General features: G+C 40.9%; 1 protein-coding gene across 1 annotated transcript in view; it reads left to right on the forward strand.

Annotated features, from left to right (window-relative positions):
- Window positions 1–24239, forward strand: part of RAPGEF5 (Rap guanine nucleotide exchange factor 5) — a 163927-nt gene that overhangs the window by 103045 nt on the left and 36643 nt on the right. The window contains exon 12 of the mRNA XM_076331350.1: window positions 22628–22706. Coding sequence (XP_076187465.1) covers window positions 22628–22706 — 79 coding nt within the window. The remainder of the gene's footprint in view (window positions 1–22627; window positions 22707–24239) is intronic.

Here is a 24239-nt window from a genome sequence, read left to right on the forward strand (position 1 = left end):
AGGGAGAGGGTGGTAGGGAGTGGGAGATGCTCAGGTGAGGACCGCAGGAGAGAAGGACTGGTGCCTTTAGCAGCTGAACTTGCTTGCAGGAGTTTGACGAGATGCAACACTGCAGCATAAAGTTATGACCTTGTGCTGGGAAATTGGGTGGTAGTGCAGTAAAAGTAGAAGGAAGAAATGCATGCAGAAATATCGTACTGAGGGAAGGGAAATGTTTTTTCTGCAGAGATAAGTCGGATCTTGCGTATCCTGTAGAGCTGTTAAAGATTTGAAGGAGTATGAGGTTATATATGGTCTGGTCTGCCTATATTTGTATTTCCAGAATGCTTTTGATAAAGTCCCTTGCCAAAAATCCTTAAAGAAAATTAAAGATCCTTTTGATAAGGAAGAAGGTGCTTTTCAGGACTGATGATGACTTAAAAGAGAGAAAATGAAAGGTAAGAGTAAATTGTCAGTGTTTAAAATGGAGAGAAGTCACCAGTGAAGACTGAGGTGCTGCTGAGTGTGGGATGAAAACTGAGGTAACGGCATGTGCTGATAATGTTAAATGGTTGAGGGTCTCATGATAAATGAAGCCATGGTTTCACCTTTGGTGGCCATGCAAGATTATGTTCTTGTACACCCTGTTATCCCCACCCCTGACTGCCTGTTTGAGCTGTCATGTTGTCCTGTCGTCATACTGACAAACTTTGCTTAGGTGTCTCTGCAAGGTGAGTTAGATCAGGAAGCTGATCCAACTCAAAAATACCCTCATGAAAGTAGTAAGAATTGGGCGATGTAGGATTGGGAAAATAAGTTGGGAGTGGGCCCCCTCAAACCAGCCCTGTGTCTGAAGAAAGATGAAAGGAATAAAAATCTGCGTGACTGCGTGATAAAATTGTAGATGAGATCCAAGTTTGAAAAATGCAAAGTAATGCATTTTCTAACATGGAGAAAAGGAAATCCTTATTGTACATATTCAGCAGAGGTGCTGAATTGGCTAGTACCATGCAGAAAATAGGTCTTTGGAGATAAGTGTGGATAGTTCTTGGACATTTTTGATCAGCATTGATCAAAAAGGCAAACAGTATTTGGGACAATTAGGAAAGAAGACAAGAAAGAACCATAGTTATACCATTGCATAACTGTGTAATATGGTATGTATAATATGGTTCCTTCTCCCTCAGCTCAGAAAGTTTGTAAATGAACTAAAAAAAGCTTGAAAAGGGCAGCAAGGGTGATTAGGAGTATAGATTAAATACATCTAAGAATAAATAGTATAGGTCTGGCCATAGAAAATTTCTGTAAAGGAGGCATATGGTGATCTATGAGACTATGAATTATGTGGGAAAGGTGAGTATGGAAAGATTATTCATTGTTTCTCATAATGCGGGAAGTGTTTTATAACAGCAAAATTATTGGGTTTATAGCTAATAGAGAGAAGTTCTTTTCTGATATGATGTATAGCTAAACTGTGAAATTCATTGTTGTGAGGACTTTGTGGAAGCCAAAGATTGGAAGGGTTTAAAAACAAATTAGGCAAAATCCTGGCAAAAACTCCATCACTGCAGTGATGTCGATACAACTTCCCATTTGGACAGTCTACACTGCCGGTTGCTTGAAGCTAGGAGGGTGTATCAGAAAGATAACTCTGTATTTGTCTTTTTCTTAGGTTTTTTTCTTCCCCTGGGCATCCTCTGTTGGCCCCTGTCAAAGACCTTGTTCTATTTTATGGGGATCTTTTATCTGACCCAGTGTATCGCATGCAGCACATTGCAGTTTGGAAGCAATTAATCAGAATCTAAGGTTATAATAAGATACTAGTTCCTTCAGGCGGGACAACTGAGCAAGTTATCAGTTCAGTTGGCAGCAGAGAGTGAACAGTTTTCTGCTGAATGGCTTTGCAAATGGTGTGGTGGGACCTGGAGCTGGGACAAGAGAGGCAGGAGCCCTGGGGATGGCATGAGGTTGGGGACCAAGGCTGCCAGCAGTGACACAGGCTTCTGCTCGGATGGAAAGATCTGACATCCTCCAGTTGTCCTCCTGTCCATTGCCATGTAGCCCCTTCTCCTCTGCTGTACTTGGTTTGACCTTGTGCCAAGTAGATCTAAGTATCTTAGTAGGAAACTATTCTTTTTTTTTTTCCTTTGGTAGGCTTATTTTCTGTCACATTAGTGAGCTGAATCAGCTTGCAGAAGGAGTGCCGTGTCTGGGATTCACTACAGACAGCGTGTCACACGCTGTGGTGCCTAAGCTAATAGGAAATGCCAGCGAGGGGAATATGTCTAAGATGCTGTCTCCTGGCAGGAGCTCAGACAGTTATTTCTGGGAAATGAGGACTTGGAGCCTGAAAAAGTTGGGTTTTTTTTGCACTTGGGCACTAAAGCTTGTTTAGGGCAAACTTTCGGAAAGGCAGAGTCAGGGAATGCTGCTCCTGGATTGTCTCACCATTATATCCAATGACTGGGAAACTAGAGGCAGCATGGGGAATGGTGAACATCCTTAGTGATCAGGACTCTGTCTTCATGATCAGGACTCTCTGTAGATACTGATGGTATTTTTTCAATTCATCACCACAAATGCTTTTCATGGTGTAAGCACACCTAGCAAAGTAGACCCTTTCAAGGAGGGAAAGGAACTGAGGTAGCCATCAGACAAACACATGGTTTCAGTGTGCCCAGGAGCACCTAGGCACCTTCTGGCACCTCGGGCACCTAAATAAATTTTTCGTACCCTGTGCAAGAACAGCTTGGGATGATGGTAGGGCCCCAAGTGTTTCATGTAGTTTGTGTTTGATTCAAATTTGCAGAAGAAAAAGCTACCCACTGTATATGATTAGTCAATTATATTGTAGTATTCTTAGTTCCTCAGTCTTCTCTCTGTAATTCTGTGGTTCATTTTAGCTGGTTGTCACCTTTTGCTATGTGAGAAAGTGCTAAGGAGCTGTCATGAAAGTCTAGTGTGAAGCCATTTATTATGAAGATGTGCATTGTAGGCAATATGAGGGGTTTTGATGATCTTAGTGGTTTAAGCAGAAAGGAACTGGAAAGTGCAGGTCTAGCAGGAGGACTTTTTTAGGGGTGAAGATCAATAATTTTATTTTGACAGCTTTTAATTTTTATTTTGTTTTTAAGTCATAAAAGGCAGAATGTGTTAATTTGTTGTACTGCAAAATAGACTTGGGTGATGTAAACATTTTGATGAGGTACCTGCCAAAGAGATCTCTCTCGACAAGGGAGATGCCATCTTAGAAGTACACCAACTACTTGGGTTGATTCCCTGTCTGGCTTAAACGCTATGCTGGAGGTTGGGTCAGTTCCATGGCTGCAGGTCTGGAGACAAAGCAGGCCAGGTCCCTTCACTTGCAGCTAATGTCATACTGGTTCTGTTGAGACGCAAGAACGTCAAAGGCAAAGGAAGTCAACATCGATTGGGGCTTAGCAAAAAGTCATAGCCAAATTCTGAAATGAGTCTAAACTGTGGTAACTCTTACAGGCTTCTGTCTGCTGGAGATCCATTCCCCTGCAGCAGTGGGATCAAACCACCAAATGTGAAATGGGTAAAGGGAGAGGACAACCCCTACTGTGAAGGTGACACAACTTTCCAGATCCTCCCAGCCCCCCAGATACAGTCCTGTCTTCATGTTTTCCCAGAATGTGGCTCATTGAAGCTGACTAATTATAAAACATATACAAAGCTGCTGTTTCTCCTAGAGGAAAAGTGAGACCTGATTTGTAAGAGATTGGCCTAAGAGGAATAGCAACAGATGGTGTGTGGGTTGGCAGGTCAGTTAACTGTGAGAGTAGGAACGGGAAATTCAAAACTGAAATATCAGTGTTGCTGCTTCTTATGAAGTGTCCGCATGTCCTGCTCCTTCAGCGGGAGCCACGGACCATGCAGTCCTTCAGGAACGTCAGCCATGGGGCCCTTCACCACAGCTCTCCCATCCTTCCTGGGAGTTTAGTCATCCTCACCACTTAGCGTTGTTCTCCTTTCCTTCCTCCTTAAGGCTTTTTACTATCAAACCCTGACCTGCAGACTGTTGAAAAACTGGACGCTGTCTTCAGTACTCTCTTTTTGTGTTCCTCTTCCACAACACAGAGATTCACCACCTGCTGACATAAGTAGGGGTGTTTGTCCATTAATGAGTCCTGTGTTGCTATTAGCACTTAGTGAGATGGCTGTTAAGTCGGAAGCTTGTTCACAGAAAACAGCGAAGCACTCCTTCCCAAGAGCTGACTCTCTGTAATGTTACAGAACTCGGATATGGTGCTCTGAAATTCAGATTTTTTTGGAAGGAAGCTTTCACGGGGTGGGGGAGTTCTTATGTAAGAATGCTGAAAACATAAAACTGTGTCTTGACATACTTGCTGTATCTTTGAGTCCAAGAATACAGTTCACGCACTGTCTTCAGGGTTTGAATTCCAGTGTTTCCAGTGCTCAAAGTTGCTATAATACAATGATTTTTTTGTGAGATTAACATTTTCTGAGGAATATAAAGAGTGTGTTCATTCCCACCCACAGGGTGGAAGGATGGATTCACTGAAGACCTGTGCTTTGAGGTTGCATATTAAGAATCTGAAAGAAATCTGTTCTTCAAAGCTGCTTTTTTCCCCTTGTGAACTAAATTTACTCTCATGCTGTTAATTCCTCCTTCCCCCACAATCCTTCTTAACATGCCCTGAGTTCAAACAGTTTCACGGTGTTATGGAAGTAGCAGCCTCGGTCTTTTGTGAGCAAGAGCGGGACTGGCTTTGGCTATAGCCAAACTACAATTATCATTACTTTACTAAGCTCCCTGTCATGCTGCCTGTTACTACCGTTAGGTGATACTTTGTTGTATAGTGTGCTGATGCAGTCATTTTCTTTCCCACCTTACTATTTTCTGTAAATCCCTGTGCTCAGAGGACACCCAGGGAAATTAAGAACAAAAAGCCACTACTCAAGACCTATTTGTGAACCGTTAATTGGAATAGATTTCTGCCTATTTCCTGATGCGAAGTGCCTGATGAGGCTTTCTGCGGGCTCTTAAGACCTCCCTTAATAGCTGCCAACCGTGAGCTGCATTACAGCACTGAACGCCTCTGCTTGCTGTGTAGTTGAATAAATGCAATTACTTGAGAAAGCCTGTCTGTGGCACTGGCAAACTGGTGCCAACACACTCCAGATCATCAAGTGCAATGGAGCTTGGCTCTGCCTTGCCCTAATGCTGGCTGCTGCCTTCTCTATCATGTCCAAGGAAAAAAGAGGGGAAAGAGCAGCGGTGGCAGCAGCTACTGAAGGCCAGATTTGCTGTGTGCTGCACGAGGTTGGCGGGGGATTCTGCTGTGGCTTATGTTATCTTGCTGGGGTTTGATTTTAGTGGGCAAGGCAGAAGATTGGCTGTTGGATGTAGGAATAGATGACTGTAGTAGCAATACTTTTGTGAAAGCAGAGGTGCCTGTCTAAAGAGGAGATAATAGAGCAGAATGTGCTTGGCATAAATTCAGAAGCTTCATGCATTAACTGCCATTGGTAAGCTCATAATGCAGGCTTTAAATTGCTGTCGCTTTTTGAGAAGGAAAGGCTTGATCCAGTTTGGTATCAGTTGGGGTATATAACACCTTTTAGGAGAGTCTATGTGGTTGGCATTGGAGACAATCCTTTTTTTTTTTTTTTTAAAGTCAGTTTTGATCCTTTCAGAGGTTGAAACAGGAGTAGAATTACAGCACTTTGACAGCCAAAGGTTTCTCATGAGATGTCAGTTACCCTCATGGAGTAAAGCTGGTTCTGGCAGAAAGAGCTTTTCGGAATAGCATTAGTTACTGCAATAAAGTAAATTGCTTGTCCCATCTTTTAGACAAGGTGAGAAATACAGATGTGAGTTGTAGCTGTGGCAGCAGCTCGCACTGCCGTCTCCTGAGCCAGGCTGAGATCATGAGATAACCCTGTCTCAGTTCAGAAACGCTTGTGAGATCTTTCTGAAACCAAATCGGTACTCCCTCTCTGAAGTGAAAATGTGATGGCTTGTTTTCAAGGACACTGAGGGCAAAAAAATCGGGAGGGTGGGAGGACGGGGGAAATAGATCAATGTAAACAAAGTGGCAGCACTGATGGATCTAATTTTGATGGAAGCTAATAATAAAAAACTTAGACTTTCTTGTGACAACATTTGGGATGAATTGTGATTTTATTCCTTTGCTTGAACTTGAGTTTTGATGGAGATACAAATTGCCAGAATCAGGGATGTAATCATGGAGAAATCATGGGACTGCTAGAGGCCTTTATACCTCACCTTCTACTGCTTTTCAATTTCTTTCCTTTTTTTCTGCACCCTGCATCCCCCTCCTGCCATTATCCCTCATCCTCCTCCTGCCCACAAGGCTCTACCGATTCCCCAGGCAGCCTTTCTTTAACCCTCCTCACCACCATTTCTTAGTATTTAGGGCTTGTTGACCTCTCTCGAGGAACCACTGCAGCTAAAACCAGAAAGCCAAATACTAGTTTTGTTCTTTCCCAGTTGTGAATTCAGAGCCCCGGCATCAATACAATAATGAAACCCTTGTTGGGTTTCAGTCCCCGCCCCGATAGGAGCCTTGTTCATGGGATTTTGTTTGTTGTTACTGTTAGTACATCATGGGGGATGCACAGCCACAAGCTGGAAGCAAACAAACAACAGCAAAAAACAACCACAAACAAATAGCATTTGTCAGATCCCTGTTGTCAAGGGGTTTTCATTCAAAGCCTTAAAGCAGCAGTGAGTGTGCAGCGTTGCCCCAAAGCATGGAAACCACCAATAAAGGGCAAATGCAAACATTTTGCCTATTAAGGTGACTACAGCTTCTCCTCTTACTGTGGCATTGCTGTCTGTAGAGATAACTCTAACGGGCAGGTGGAAAATTTCCATGCTGGTATGTGCCAGCAGGCGGTGGCAGGAGGCAACTGGATGATTCAGTGCACACACACACACGCACCCCACTTCCCTGCAGGTGAAACACCTTCTCACCTCCACCTTCAGCCGCATGGGCACGAACAAAGAGGCTGCGTAGGGGCAGCTGAGTAATTCTTAGGACGGGCAAGCAGACGCAGACCGCTGGCCTGCTTGAGCCCAGCCTGACTGCGAGGAAGCAGCCCTGGCCGCGCTGGGGGGACACCAGCCACTAGCTGGGCTGCTCGGTGGGCAGGGAGCCCTTCCCCAGGGCGGTGTGAGACCTTGGGGAGCCATTGCCATCGTGGGACCCCCTGCCCCCCGGACCCCTGAGGTTTGCGGTGGGCAGAAGCCCCAAAGCACACACACGGAGATTTTGGGATGGTCAGTCGGGAAACCTGGGCATGTTGGGCAAGCTAAGTCTAAACCTGTAGGTAGGGGATGGTCTCTGCCGGCTGAAGCTGGGCTTCTCCAATGTGTTCCCCAGACCTTCAGTACTCTCCCAAGTATTTTTCTTTCCATTGCAAAGCAGCAAGAAAGCATTTTACTGAGGTCTATCCCAGTGTGGTGTTGCTGGGTTGAGGCAAATCTTGTTACAGTCACCAGTGTGATGGCCTATCTCTCTAGGCAGAAGTTTCGGCACATCTTACGGGTTGCTTATGGAGCTTATGTAAATATTTTGAACATTTTTTTTCTTTGATGTGTGCATACAGATTCTGTTAGTATTAATGAGAATCTGATCTTCTACTTGGGTGAGGGTTTCAACATGCAGATAGGCCATAGGGCATTTGATTTAACATCTCAGTTTAAAGGATTGGAAACTTGTTCAGGGATCAAGGTTAGTAAGATGCAATTTGGGAAGTTACAACTATGTTCTTGATTACAAAGAATGATAAATCTTTAATAACAATTTTTTAAAAGCGTCTGAAAAACATGAAAATGCCATCAGCTTTGCAAGAACCTGCTGTATTGGGTTTTCTTGACAAAAGGAGAGAATTCAGATCCTCCTAGAGGGTATGGTCACGTAGGCCTGGGATGAGGGAGTTTACAGCAAAGGGCAGGAACAGTTGCCCGAAGTGCCACTATTTGTAGCATTAGCAAGAGTGCCAGCTCCTCTTCTGAACCCCTGTGACTTAGGGGAGTCCTGGGTATGGATCAGGGCAGAGAGACTGGGAAAGTCTGTCATTAGGCCATATACAAGCTCTGCTGAGGTCAATGTTTGTCAGGATTTTGTGTTCCCTACTGCAGAAAACGGCAGCTCTGTAGGATCAAGCTCCAAACTGAACAAAAAAAAAAAAAGGCAGCTTTTGTATTTGTCTTAAAATAATTAGATATTGTTAGTAGTTTTTTGGATACTCTCATTTCAAATGGGAACTGAATACACCACTTCCCCTGCTAATCTGTGAATACAGAGATTCACAGCGTTTGGCTTGACTATTCATGATTTATTTACTTTTTAAAATTCAGACATAGGCATGTGTGTGATGATTTATTCCTCCTTGTAATTGGATACAGTGATTAAATGAGCTTGCATATTATACTTCATTGTCCTTCTGGGATGTGGGCTGCTGTGTCTTTAAAGCAGCAGCTCCTAATGGAATTCATTCCAGCTCCTGTATATTTACTGTAATCGATGACGTGTTTCTAAAAACTGATTTGGAAAATTGCTTTTAAATACATGTTCTTATATAGGAAGTATTTAGCTAGCTGAAGAGTGGTACGTAATTCTCAGAGTCTTCCTTTAAGATGCTTTGCTACCTTCTCTGACAGGCATTCTTTAGTGAAAATAAATACATGCTCACTATTTTGTAACCTGAAAGAAGCTATAGGTAGTGTTACACCTAGCAGAAGTGTCTACCGGCCTGCAGCCACAGACAAACGATTGCAGTCTGTTTAAGGAGACTGTCATCATGTAATTGATGACTTTCCATAGACTAGCCAGGGATGATATAGAAAGGATACTGCTTCTTAGTAAGGAGAAAAAAAAAAAAAAAGAAGGGTTTTTATAATTTGCCTTAATGACTAACTGAATAAGCAAAGCAGTTTAATGAAAAAACCTTATTTACAGAAACAAATGCAGAAAGATAATGAGTTATCATTTTACATATATACAGGCATTCAGAAGCCACAGTGTCTGTGACTGGTGCTATGCAAACACAAAGTAAGAGACAGTGCTCTGCCCTGGGAATTTATAGGGTCCACTAAGAGAAGACCCAGCAACCTGGTGCAGCAGAGAGGTGGGAATAGCAGTGATAGGAAGCCTTGTTAGAGAGACTGGGTATGGACACAGTCTGCAGAATTTTAAATAAGGAGGATGTCTCAGTGATGCTAATAGTCCCAGTGTTTGAGATTGTATCTTTTAATCAAAAAAACCCAGTCCTACCAGCAGCAGCTTGAGGTGCTATCACTACATCTCCTTTGGCTCAGTTATTTTATGTCTACAAACATAGTCATGCCTACATGGCAGCCTTACTTCAATGAGACAATAATTTGTCTCTCTCCTTCTTCTACAGATGCGCTTACTCCCCTCATTTATAGGAACATAGCATCTTTGAGAATTTGCTGCCCTGTCTCAAATTTGATTTAAATTTGTCAACAGATTCAAATGTTACAGGGACAAGAGAGAGCAAGACTTACAGACAGTTGGACAGACAGTTCAGCTGCAAAAGCCATTTTCCTTTGAAGAACAAGAAAGAAAAAGAAATGCTGAAGGAAAGTAGAAAGTATGCTGCTGTTAGCCTATTTCATTTGAAAAGGGTTTGGAAATTTGATAGGGAAAGGTGATTTGCAGTGGGATCACCCTCTGAACCTCACATTTGGTGGTTTTGGCCTCACTGGCAGGAGGTCAAATGCACTGGTATTGTCTGCATGGGACCGCAGAGGGATGAGCAGAACTGGAGTGAGGACACTGGGTTTATGCTCTCAGCCTTGGCAGGTACCTCCCGCCTCAGCTAGTGCTGTCGCTGGGCCCGTGTCTGCCTCCCTTTCTCTGTACAAGGGAAAAATAAAGCTTGCATGTTTTGCAAAAGCCATACTGGCACTTATGGCCAAAAAGAGCCATAGAAATGAAAGATGGCAGCAAGCGCTAGTCACAGCCAGGTGTTGTTATGTATAGTGGTGAAACATGGTCATGGAGCAGATGAGCCAAGAGGCCCAATTTAATACAGTATCCTATCTGTTACTGCAGTTCGTGATTTTTACCTTTATCCTAAACACTGTGTTGGATTCACGTATGCTTGTGCAGAAGGGTACGGTTTGCATCTTGGCCAAGGAGATTCTTCTGTGCCCCGTGGAAGTCCAAGGAACACCTGGCAGTGTTGATGAAGGGGTAAAAACTGAACCAAAAATTTCTACAAGATACAGAATGCATCTCTTCCATGAGATGCTTTCCAGTTAGTGCATGAAAGATAGTGTCTCGTAAGACTTGGAAAAGAAAGGTACCCAAGAAGAAAGCTGGGCTATACTAGTCCAAAGTTACGTGTATCTGAGAGTTGTGTTCTGGGTGTATTTTATGTGACTAAATGAACAAATAGCACTAAAAATCTGAAATAATGGCAAAAGTGCATATATACCTTTAGAAAATTACCCCACTGGGCTTTTATCCAGTAATTGCTTAATATCCCTGCTTTATTTAACTGAAATAAGCAAGGCCATCAAATAAAATCCCTGAGTAATTATGGTACAGCTGAATCAAGGATCTAGCGCTGAGCTCCCCGATGAGTGAAAATAGTTTGAAAATTATCAAAATAAAGGTGTTCTTCCTTAAAAGTGTAACGTTGAACTACTGTGTATTGCAAGCAGCCGAAGGTCCTTGCACAAGAACACAGTTCTGCTGCCACAGGGAATTATGCCCATGCAGGTATTTTAATACTTACAAGCAGCTGAACTCCAGATAATGTCTGTTCCTTGTGTCTTACCCCCGTATGATCTTTAAGCTGTGCAAGCAAGAACCTTTGTTATTTCTTTCATTCTGCTGTCAGTGCAGGGTTGTACTGACAAACCCCATAGTTTGAAGTTGTTAGATGTTCTTAATACATACACAGACTAGGCATTTTTTTATTGCTGTCTTCCATTAAGCTGTAATAATAAGGAGAAAAGCTGTCTTTAATTACATGTTAACCTGTCATTGGAATGATTTGCGTGTCTCAGTATAGCAAGTACAATTTCAGGTTCATAATTTAAGGACATAGATCATGTAAATAAGTCTACAATTAATGTAATATTGTGTTTTAACACCACCATCATGAAATGCATCAGGTTTTTTTGGAAGCCATTCACCACATGGGGAGGCAAAATGCAGCTGCCTTATGAGTGCTCTGACGCTTGTTGTTCTGGTTTTATGCTGTGAAGCTGTGCTTCACTGCCCCGGGGAGCCGGAGAGGAAGGCAGGTGTGAGAAATGTAAGATGCAAGTATGGCCCTGTTTGGTTTTCGGGTTCTTTTGGGTGTCATGTCCCTCCTGCCACCCCCCTCCCAGTACAAGGAGGTCTCTGCTCTGCGTTGTAGGTGTTTAGATATTACATAAGTTATTTCCGAGGTATCTGAGCAGTCTGTGCCCATCAGCCTAAAGTATTGTACACCCTGGGGCAAAATGCTGGAAGTGGCATCCTTCAGCACTGCAATGAGACTGCAGCATGCTAAAGACTGTCGGGTCTCCTGTGGGGTTTGCAAGTTGTGTTCCCTCCTCCTCCTCGCCCCCCAGCAGAGCCTGCAACACGTTGCAGCCATGCAGCACCTTTGCTGGGCCTTTTGCCTCTATGTGGCAGCAGATGTTGGCAAGTGAGTCGCTTCTTTTGAGGTTACATGACAGTGGGCCACAGCTGCAAGACGCTGACCTAGTCTGTGTGACCTGATACACCAAAACTGTCCCACCACTTGAACCAATGCACTGCTATTTCATGTGCTGGAAGAAGTCAGTGGTCTGTACGTTAGTGTAGTGCATGTTTATTGCCATTTTATGCAGAGATTTGGACCAAATCCAACAGTTCTCGCTCAGATGAAAATGCCATCATTCCCTTTGTAGGCAGTTCTGCCAAACCTACAGAGGCCAGGAGTGTTTTGCCAGTGGAGGCTTTGTCGTGCTAGGCTTCCCTGAAGAGTCGCTGTGATGTTTACTGCACATGCTCCAGTGCCACATGTTGGGGAGCTTGCACTGCTTAGCATATTTATGATGATTTAGCTCCCAGGGGCAAACAAGATTCTACTTATATCTCCTTCCCTGGGCCGAAGCACAAAGAAATTTCCCCTTGCTAATTGTAGGGGGAAAATAATAGATCAAAGCTTCCTGCTAAACACTTTTAAAAATAAACAGCGTGGATCCGTACATTTCTGTTCCCTTAAGGAACCTATTCTTCTGGTTGGTATGGAAAGCAGTTAGCAGCAGGTGCTGGGGATAACACTGCACACTGAAGTCTAGGCATTGCACCTGACATGCAGAGCTTTAGATGTGGCATTACCACGTGTAGTTTGACCTGTCCTTTATCCATATTATGTACCAGTATGGAATGTATTCTGGTCACTATACTGTAGTAATCATAATCTGCTGGACTGGATATTGTCCAAATGGATCAATCAATGCTCCAGTGGATTTTGGAGCCTGTCATTAGGTACTGAAGTTAAAACTTTTTGGGCTAATAGTCTTAACTTATTATGTATTTGAAAATACTGCCAATTAAGATTTTCTAAATATATATATGTGTGTTATTTTTGGGTTGTAAACAGAAAATTTGGGTTCATATTCTCAGAAATGTCACTGAAAAGTAGGCCCTTTTAAAGTATCTCAGGTTGAAGACTCAAAATTGAAGAACTCACAATCTTTTTTTGAAGATGTGATGATATTTTTATATCTATATATAATATTAGATCTGAAGGTTACTGTTTCCTAGGAGTAGATTTTCCAACTCAGCAATGAGAAGGACATGCTGAACTTGGTTCTTCTTCAATGCCATACGAGTGTTGGACAACAAAGATGAAAAGAATGAAGATTAAGTACGTCTTCCTTTATATTAACTTTCTGAAAGTCGAATGTCTAGTCTAATTTTAAAGTTCCCTTTAGACTCAAATGCATGCTGAGCTGGTGGACCTGGGAAAAGGCTTGAGCAGCCATGAGCACCTCGTAGCACCCACTTGGTAGGACCAGGCTCGCAGTGGCAGAGGGGACAGGTGATGCCGTCTTTTGCTGGAGGACAGCTGTGTGCGAGGGCTGTGCTGCCACCAGGCAGCAAAAGGTCCTGCTGGCCTCGCAGAGGCAGCGAGAGCTCTCAGTGACACCTGGAAATCACGTCATTGCAGGGTCCAGACTGGAGAGCATTGCATCTCTTTGGGTGCCTGGAGATGAGGGTGATGGCAGGGAATGCAAAGAAGTCCAGGTGCAAGACAGATGTGGAAAAGTAGAAACTTGCCTTGCTCTTGCTCGTACAACTTTCACCGAGACGTGCTAGTGACTGGGGTGACAGGCGGTGTGCCTGCTGGGGGTGAGAAGCCGTGAGGGCAGACCAGCAGCATGCTGTGCTGTGACTGCTGCGTGCCCATCTCTTCTGCCCCATAAGGCAGCTGCACCTCGGGCAGAAGGATGAAAGGGAACCATTGAATCTTCTATCCTCCGTCCTGCTGCTCCAGGCAATCCTGGCCTGGCTGGCTTATTTTAAACTATCGATGGAAAGAGAGGATGGGTTTTTCTCCTAAAGTACTTTGGGAGATGCCTGATGTGGACAAGGAGTGGCTGCCTTCTGCAGTGAGGCTTATGCAAGTACGTCACATGTGCTTTAAAATACCTCAGTTTACTGTCAAGTGAAATTTCACTGCATGGAAAGCTTGAGTGTTTTAGTTGCAATAGTCAAGGGCTTTTTTTAACAAAAAGTAGCAATATCTTAGGGTGACTGCTATAGGCAATATTTCTAATACTTCAAAACGTATAAGGCGTAGCAGATTTGTTCAATAATTTCAAATAACCCCGACCATTATAGCTGCACATTAATCACCAGGGCTCCCTCCTACCTGGGGAAAAAAAAAGAGCTTCAGCTTTCTATGTGGAAAAATTAGTGCCTCATTAAAGCTAGACAAGTTTGACATTTGCTCTCTGCCTGTGGTTTCAGGGCTTTTTGTTCCTCAAACAAAATATGAAACTGCTCCAATACATGTGATAGCAGCAACTGGAATGCAACTTTAGGAGGATCTTTGACCTTACCAGACAGAATACATTTGATTCATTCTGCAGATGTTAAAATACTGCCAGAAATCTCTGGGAGATGACCTTAGAAATTATTCCTAGTTCTAATTTTTGTGCTCTAATAAAAATTCTGCTTGTACAGGTTAAATATCTTGCCCTTATGTATTTTCTTTTTCTAACCTAATGCCAGAAATAAATGGCTTGCTCTTTATTCCTTTGTGCATTGATTTCTCGGTGCTTCGGTGGTTAGATGACATAACTACTATAATTGTTTTAATACATTAGCAGCAAATTATGTATCGATGTTCTTTTTTCCATTGACCTTTCTTTCTCAATATAATTTTCATTTTTTGCTTCATGCTGTGTCCATGGTGGCATAGCATTTTTAGAGGATTTGATTTTGGATTAAGGGCTAATCCTGCAAGGTCCTGAGTGCCATTGCCATCTGCTGAATTCAGGGTTGATCCGGGACCACTCAACACCCTCTCAGACGTGAGCGATATCTTGCTAGATCAGATAGCAATGGTAGCAGTTTGCATTTACTGTTTGTACTCGGAGACATCCTGACATTTTTAGTAAATTGCTGTGGAATTACAGATTATTGAGAAACTCCTATCTTTGAAAAGAGTTGCCCTCAAATTGTTTTTCCGTTTCTGCAGAACAAGCAATTTTCTGATTACAACTACAACTGGCTGGACATGCATTTGCATTGCTGAAAGGTTTCAGAGCATTGCATAGTATTATGTGAACCAAAACACGCAAAAATTCTACGTGTAGCAGTGTCTGCCTTGAGGTGTGATTATAATTTTTCTCATTTTACAGAAAGGAGCAAGAGGGGTGACAAGAATTTATAAAGCTTAAGAGCTTTCAGCACTGAGAGGCTGAAAAACTTGAAAATGCTGTGCTGTAGCCCTCATTTAGTTTAATTTGAACTCAGTGAGCGAATATTTAAAATGGCAAAAAAATATCTTCCCTATCAAATAGAAAGTAATCAGCATCCATTTTACTCAGGCACAGGGAGCTCATCTGTCTGTTTGCCCAGCTGTAACCCCATCTCATAGGGCTGCTTTTCTTGATTATTGTGAGAAAAGCAAGTTTTAACTATTTCTGAGCAGTTATGGTATTGCTAACCCCATCAGTGAATATTTTCTTTTAAAAAATTAATTCCAGTGTGTGCTTTGAAGTCATAAGGTGCATTAGCATTATTGAGCCCAGCTTTTCAGTCATACACAGAAAGATAAAATCCCCAAAGGATTCAGTTGGGTTTGTGGGTTTTTTGGGGATTTTTTTTTTCCAGATGTGCTCTGGAGGATGAGCATCACTAAATGCTAAAGAGAAGTGGCTGGTCCTGCAAAGTAGGGATGACACAATGTATATGAGAGCAAATTTTTAAGTTGGTGATTTTTAAATTCGGAATTCTGGCTAATACTGATAAGTGTCTTAACATAAGGGGATGTCAGGAGCTGACCATGTGGTCATCCCATCGTCTTTGCCATAATAGCTAAAGAGTTTTAGAATTTGCTGTATGTTGTCTAAAACACATTTCTTTCTCTCTCCGTCTTTGTCTTTCTCAAAAAATCCGTCCCCAAAACTCCAAAGAGGTCTCATTACCGCACAAAACTCAGAGGTTGCATTGATGTTTGAAAAATGCGTGTGTAACCCCCATTCACATTTCATGCTGCTGCAGTTCCTACACGCTGCTCACCAATATGTTATACTCAGGTTCTAACATGCTTCGGGATGAAGAAGACCTTATGATCTCCTGCTATTTGGTATGTTTCTGAAAGATAATTTGAGCAGTAAGGGCATTTAGCGATTTCCTCAGCTTGGAAAGCAGAGAGTTTAGGGAGCAATATTTTTAATTCAGTACATGAGTTTTCGTCCTTTTACTCAGTTTAATTCTCTCATACTCATAGTGAAAACCACAACTGCTGTGTAGCAGAGTAGGGGTTGCTGAACTGACACTAGAAAATTGCCGTAAGAGTAGTTTTAACCTACGAGTTAAGTGTGAGTTCCAATGGCTTGTTCATGCAGGCAGTCTTTTTTTTCCTTCTTTTTTCTCGCTATCTTTTTTGGGTTTTTTTGTGGCTCCCCCCCAATCTCCATACAGGTTTGGCCTCCTCCAGCAAATCCTTGGAGAAAGCTGAATAGCTACTTTGCATAAAGTGGAAAAAGACTTGCATTCCAATACTTTATCTGTATTTTCTTACAATCCGATTTAGTGTGGAATACGAGTCTGAAAAATCCTTAAATCTTTCTGTAATTCTTGCACAGCCATTCACAATGGATTTGTGCAGTGCAAAGTGGAAGAGATTTGGGTTCAGAATGGTGATGTTTAAAAAAAAAAAAAATCCAACCCAGATGAGTTGTTTTTCTTTGCAGTTTAACAGATTTCACTATTAGTACCCTCCCCTCAACTAACAGTACGTGATACAGACAATCTGCAGATGAAGGAATATAGAGTCTATATGCACGGTGTCTATATGTTTATACTTCTCTGTATAGAGGAAGTTACCTTTTGTAAACCACTTAATTATAAGAAAAAAAGTTTATGCACTGCATATTTAAAATCCTGTTGGCCTTCTTGTTTTGCATAGCTTTATTTTTTCTTAATATTTAAATAAGCATGTAATGGCAAGGAAAGAACATGGAAACAGAAGTGCTATGGTGTGGGAAGAATAGGGTGTGAAAAGTTGCCCTGTTAAGTCCGATATGAAAAAGAGAATGGTTCTTGTCTCCTCGGCAATCACAGTTTGTCACTGAAAGTGGGAGGACTTGTTTGGCTTATTTTTCACCAGGTTTGGGGGTTTTTTTGTTGGTAGCCATTGAGAAGCAGCAAACCAAAAACTATTAAGGATGTAACAGGGTGATCAGAAAACCAGGATAAACTGGAGTTTGTCTTCAAGTTATCTCTTCTTGTGGGTATAAAGCGATTAATGACTCAGTGCTGGCAATAGGAATGATTATATCTGGCTTAGCTGGACAGGGTGTCTAATATTAGCAATAGAGCAATAGGAATATTCTGAATACCGTTTGAGCTATTGAACATGTTTGTAATGTAAATGTGTATACAGTATTGTTTTAGCTGTGGTGGTCTAAAGGCACTGGTTGGTGCACATGCATACTAGTAAATAATATGTGGACATACAAATTGCTAGGTGGGTAGTTAGAGAGATGTATTTATCTGTTACACTGGAATATTTCCTTGCTTTTCCTTCTTTACTCATTCTGTGTGATAGCTAAACTGAAATATTTGCTTTTTAAAAACTGTCCTCAAATACATTTAATTTAGTAAAAACAATTTAACTTTTACTCCATTTGACAAAGGCATTTCCTTTAGATTAAGTCTCTTTTCATGTTTATGTAACAAGTTATTAATGTGAGACTGCTCCACTGATGCCTTGTACCGCTGTGGTAGTTTATGAAAATGCTCAAGTTTGAGAAGAGCTTACAGGTGTTAGACATGGCAACACCATGAAGTGTACTGCCTGTCCTGATTTGTTAAATGTGCGTCACGGACGATTTCTGGCTACAGATCTGTATTCATTTCTGTCCTAAGGCTTAGTAATTGATACCCCGCCTAGAGAAGAGGGTGGAGAAGGGAGAAAAGAAACCACTGAAAAATAAATTCGGTGTGTAAACCCATTCTATCCTCCTGGCATTTAAAAACATGCCCTCATATTGAGTTAGTGTTTGTAGAGTTGCCCTCTTGGAGAGAAAGGGTCTGATCTGGTTAGAGGGGTAAGTGGGCACATGGAAAGCAGCAAGGAACTCTCCAATTTTTGAAGTACAGGGGAGTATACGATGTGTTGTTTATCCAAATATATGGCCATTTATTGTCTCTGGGACTCAAGATCCCCCTTCCCCACCAAATACACCGTCGTTGGCATTGGCTGTCAACACCTTATACATGCAATACAGTTGCAACTTCTCTTGTAGACATATTGCTGGGTCCTTTAGTTACCAGCTGAAAGCAAATATTTCCTGGGTAATTCATGTGTGTCAGAACATCCCATGTCTATATACTGATCTTGCCATCCCTCAGCCACCCTGAGTATATCTTGCAGAAGGGCTTGTATATCACAGAAAGATGGGAAGAGCGGTACTAACTGCTCCCAGTGAAGTTGGTGTCTACGCTGCGTTATTTCACCTGGGGAAACAGGGGTACACACAGCCTGTGAGATACTCTCAGGAGAAGCTGGTGTGAATTGATTATTTAATAACAAACAAGCACAGTGCCTGCTTTTTTATTATTTTTATGCCTACAGTACTCAACACACATTCGGTGTGGTGAGATTGCTGCCTGAGGCTGCGCCCAAAGAGCTGCAAGAACAGGAGCCCATTGAACTCGTGCTGGTTCTGTTGCATGTCTTAATGAAGCTTTAAAATGCTTGAAATTGTCTTTGAAATGAAATATTCCATAGCTGCAAGCTAACTGCATACTTTGTAATAATTGCTTAGCCAAATAAAGGAAAATTGTGAGGAACAAAGAAAAATTAGATTTATGGCTAGAAGAAAATGATCAAATAAAAAATTCATGCAGAAGAGAAATTAAAACAAAATAGCATAGCATCACAGGCTTTGCACAAAGACTTCCCTTCCAGTGGGAGTTTTTCTTTTCCAACTATTACTGTGCATTTTATTCTCCCTCTTTGCTACAAATACTAGAAAAACTTTTTCTATGGGAGTAATGGAGAAGATGGTCATAAATTTATGCAGAAACTGGGACACAGAGTAAAATTTAAAAGCAGAGGTATGCATTTCACTGCCATTCTGAGTGGGGGTATGGTGCACTGTAAATAATTAATGATTTGACTGGAATTGCCTTTTTTTTTTTTTTAAAAAACTCTTAAATCAACTGTGACTAAACAGGAAAAAACCCAGAAAGACTTCTGTTCATAATTACCAGCCCAACTGGTACACTTAGAGCCCTTCCTCATTCAAATTTACTGCTCTTAGTGGCCATTAGTAACAGAATGAATAATTTGCTGTGAATAAATTCTCTCATGGTTAGCCTTTCTCTCTGTTTGCAGGTTAAGACCAGCAAATCATTATTTGTGGACATGTATTAATGTCCAAAAGTATCTGAGAAGTGTGCAATTGTTTGTTTTGAACAAATTATTTTTGAAGAATCAGTACACACTCGGGTTTTGTGTCCTTGCTATGGCATGAAAAAACATTCTGGAATGATTTTAAATTACAGTGCATTTAGGAAGAAAATATGGAAGATAGTTACAGTGAACAGTAGGACTTCAGGGAAATACCTACAAGCTAGTGCAGGCATTTTAAAATACGAATATTATTGTAAAGTCTTTAGGTGACGTCTGGTAATAGATATTTAATCTAGCAAAAGCACTTTCATTGCTTACTTGTTAAAGTAATTTAACGGATGAGTGATGCTATTAAAGGACCACATGTAGAATCCAGACTTTTTTTGTTCAAAACATTCCTTTAGGGTTTAAATTTCCAAACAAGTTCTGAGGCAATTTGAAGAGATCTAGCCTATATACAAGCTATGGGAATCATAATTTGTGAACTTTTCTTCTTCTTCTTCTTCTTCTTCTTCTTCTTCTTCTTCTTCTTCTTCTTAGCATTTCCTCTGCATGTAGAAGAAAAAGGAAATCACTCTGTATACATACGTGCAACTTTAAGTCGGCTGAGTGATATATACCTTGTTTTGAGAAGGCTGTTAGAAGCCAGAGACTGAATAGATAAGATGTATGATTGAGCACGCAGAGAGAGGGAGATAAACAGAGAGCTTAAAAACAGTTGTAAGTTATCTGAACGAACATACGATTTTCGTCTTCCCTTCATTAAGTTTTTTGAGAGAATTGCATTAGTAATATCTGTAGCATAGTTCTTGCAAAAAGTTTAAGCAAAAAAGTAAAAACCTCAAATCATAGCAAAACCAGCCTTTCTTCCCACCCCAACACTTTGGGATGTTGGAAGAATTGCAGAAAGACATCTGTAAAACAGATGATCAGGTATTAAAAATAAACTCTTAAATTGGTATTTTAACACCAGTTAGATAAAATCACGCTATTTTGAACAATTGCAGGAGTTCATTGATACGCATTCCTGTTTTGCTTCAGCTAGTACTTAATTTCTTTTCTGAACACATGGCTGTATGTTGGTGAAACTTGGGTATCACCTATACAGAGTAGAAAGTTGGGGAAATAATTTGTTGTAAGCGTACGTTTGATTTCTTGAGGATCACTGCACAGTCACATAGTTTAGTCAAGAACTAAAATGTGGTTGGTGACTCCAAGAACAGCAGTTTCCAAATAAATGTTTGTGAAACCTCCAACTTTAATAGCTGCATTGTATCGTCCAAAAGATGTGCCACAGAATGAATAGATGACCTTTCAGATAGAGAACAAGCTGTTCACAATGTCTTTCCATTTACTGAGACAAAATATTCTTTTTATACAGAGATAATACTTTCCACCGTTTTGAACAATGTTGGTGAAATATAAAGAATTTAGTTGTTTTGTTTCTGAATGCAAGGGGTTTCAGCTATGTGTCTTCAGATCAGGACTCTTTCTAGACCAGCTGTGTAAAATGCATTGATCTAGCTAGATTTTTTTTTTTTTTTTTTAAAGACAATGGAGGTATTTTGAATCCCATGCTCACAGGGTGGGATGTCGTTAGCTATCCATCCATGTGATATCCACATGATATCTGGCTTTGAATGATATACAAATAAATTCTTATTGCCATCCTGCACCGCAGCTATGGGGTCAATAATTTACTGATACGGAGGTCCACGGCAGCTGTAGCTGAAATTGATCTAAACTATTGTGAAATTGCAGCCTTGGTGTGAAAAGCTGCTGGGATGCTCTCAGTTGCACACACGTACACAAGCACTAGCTTGGACTGGAACAGGTCACGAACAAATAGTGAGAAAATCAGGATAAGGAAATCAGGGCTCAGCCTTATCTTTTTCATGTGAGGTATGGTTTGGCCCTTAGTCTTTACAGTTGTAAATCCACCACTTAAATCACAACTGGATAATTGGTACTAACTAGTAGCAGCTAGTTATACTGGTAAAGTATTTTTTGCTCTGCAATATACCTGATATTACTTCTGTTATCGTTCAACCTCTGTCCGTATTCCTGTTCTCATCTGATAAAGCAGGTGGTGCAAACCTGTTTTCTTGTTAAAGGGAACTCAGTATATCTGCTGGAATTCAAAGAGTTATGGTGAACAGGAACTCCTCAAAACTTGAGGAAAATCTTACCATTTGGGGAAGAAAAAACAAAACCAAAAAACCAAACACAAACATTTTTATTTTGGAGTTAAAAAGACCAATATAATTCTCTTGTCGCTTTGCAGAAAACTAAAGATTTTGTTGTTTGTGAACCAAATACAAATTCATTCCTAGATCACACATCATACAGGAGTAATTTACTAGAATTGGAAGCAAATTTGTGTAAGAACTGTAGAATAATTGGAAGGGATCTGTGAAGGCATCTGGTCCAAGCCCTGCTTGAAGCAGGTCCAGGAAGACAAGGATGCTCAGAGCTTTGCCCAGGCAAGCCCTGAATATACCTGACGTTGGAGATTCTGCAGTCTGTCTAGGCAGCCTGTGCCAGTGGCTGACCCTCCTCACAGGAGAGAAAAAAAGAAATCCCTTCTATCTAGACAAATTCTCCTTTCTTGCAATCTCTGATCGTTGCCCCTTGTCATTTTGCTGCACACCTCCAGGAAGAGTCTGGCTCTATTTTATCTCTGTTGTGCCACTGGGTTTTTGAAGACCACCACAAGATTACACCTGAGCCCTCTCATCCTAGAGCAAACCCAGTCCTTTCAGCCTCCCTGCTGCGTTTGGTAAAGATTTAGAAAAATCCTAAAACTAGCGTGTCATGGGAATGAGGAATGAGAAGGTTACACTGAGATCCGAACTGGCAGTGCTGTTCATCCTGACAACCTGAGGTGCTACGACTGCAGTGGGTAGAGATGGTCTGTCAGCAAGTACCTTCAGCCCATTTTCATAATACTGATAGAAACTAGGTGGTGAAAAAAAACTTCCATCATGTAATTAAGTAAACCTTAGAGAAAACTTCTCAGCACTTAAGTGATGGCCACAAGACTAACCAGCTAAAGATTTGAATATATTTATTTCATGGTTCTCAACTACTGTGCGTAGATGTTAATCACAGTACGTGGCAATCACAGTTTTATCTCTCCTAATGCTAAAAGCTTTTCTTCTGAATTTCCAGAGCAACTTAGGTGGTGGAAAGGTTGCTTTACATGCAGCAGAGCCAACCAGGATGGTGGTGTTCATGATAAAGACTCTTCCTTACTGGTTCCTGAACTGTGGCATATTTTGTGCGTATTCATGCTTGTAGGTTCTTTGAGAACTGAGGATGTGCTTGTTAAATAAAGGATCTGATCTCTGCAGTGGCGACATATTGTTACTCTTTGAAACTTAGTTTGATGTATTCTGTATGCTTTGGACCTTTTTTTGGGGGGGGGAGAGCATCCTGTTCCTGCCATGCACACTAACAGGAGTGGACACTCTCTTCCTCCTCTCAATAATGTATTGTTGGGCTTTTTTGTCTTCCTCTGCAGAAACTCTCCTGGATGACTTCCTTCTCACGTACACAGTCTTCATGACGACTGATGACTTGTGCCAGGCACTTCTGAGGCAATATCCTTTTATTAAGTGTTGTATTAACAGGGGTCACCCAGTTACACCTAGGTTTATATATTGTCAAGCCTTATATCAAACGTAGTAAATTGCATGCCTGGGATAATTAGTTTTACTCTTTGCATATTGATATTATTGAAATACAACCCTGCATGATTATTTTGAGGTTGCATGCAAGATTGGTGAGAAAAGAGAACAATTGTCTAATACTTGCTATGGCATGCTTAGAAGGTGGACTGCACCTGGGATTTTGGCATCACACCCCAAGAAATATGTGAACAAATAGGAGAAACTTCAGAAGAGAGCAATGGGAATTATCAATGTTCTTTGTAGGTCTTTTTTTCTAGAAGGATTGAAAAAATTGGGATTATTTTACTGAAAAAAGGGAAACTATAAAAAGGACAATCTTTCAGGTACCTAAAGAGGAAGGGAAGAAGCTGTTCCCGTATCGATGCCAGACGGGACAAGAAGATTAAATTGAGATTAAATTGCAGTGAGATTAAATTGCTGTAAGACAGTTCCATGTTAGATACTAGGAAATATTTTTTTTTACATTAAGAAAAGAAATACTGGAGTAGAAAATGGGTGAGACAGTAGAATCTTTGATATTGGAGACTATTAGGAAGAAGAAACTAGAAAATAGATTCCAAGGATAACATAGGGTATACTTGAGCCTCTCTTAGGGTGGACTATTTAGGGTGGACTTGGATGGACTAGTTTAGCTGATCTTTCAAGGTCTCTTCTTCTCCAGTCCAATTTTCATAAGGTCTTATGATACTTGGAATTCAATTTAATTCTGTAGCTTCCCAGAGTTCAGGTTATATTGTTTACTTAACTCAAATGGGTTGTGGAGGAAAAGATTCAAACTGGAAACATTAAATCCAAATTTGGATATGAGCTCCTCTAATTGGCACGTGGCTGTAAATAGAGAGAAAGAGAGATATATACATTCACCTATTAAAACATTTAGAATTTGCATAGCTGAGGAATCAATAAACAGAAAATTCCTGCTCTGAAGTTGAATGTATAAAGCTAAAGCTGCCTCTGAATAAACCTGTATCCAGAACATACTAATTTGTGTATGTGCATACTTAGTTCACAAGAATGCTTGAAAGATCTATTGAAGCAGATGCCTAACTCATAGCAGCAATGCAATCTTATGTCTGCTGTTTTTGTTTAAAGATACATAAACCTTTATAACTGTTAGAAAGTAACACTTAAAATGGGATTAATACCTATCCAGACCTGTATGTTAATTCTTAGAATACCTGTATCTGTGTAATACATTTCAGAATATGTGAAGAGAAAAAATTAAGAATAAGTATTTTACAATTTCTGCTCCTTTTATCATGTGATACAGTATATAAGTCTAACTCATTCTGAGATAAAAGAATTTTTTCTTGTATTTCCAATTACTTCCATAAGCTATGGAGTATTGCTTGAATGAACTTGTAGCTATAAAATGAACTTGCTTTTCTCTTTTTTTCTTTTCTTTTTTTCTTCTTTACCTTTTGTGGTGAAAACATCATCTTT

The sequence above is a fragment of the Aptenodytes patagonicus genome, chromosome 2, assembly GCF_965638725.1.
Source record: "Aptenodytes patagonicus chromosome 2, bAptPat1.pri.cur, whole genome shotgun sequence".
Classification (NCBI taxonomy): domain Eukaryota; kingdom Metazoa; phylum Chordata; class Aves; order Sphenisciformes; family Spheniscidae; genus Aptenodytes; species Aptenodytes patagonicus.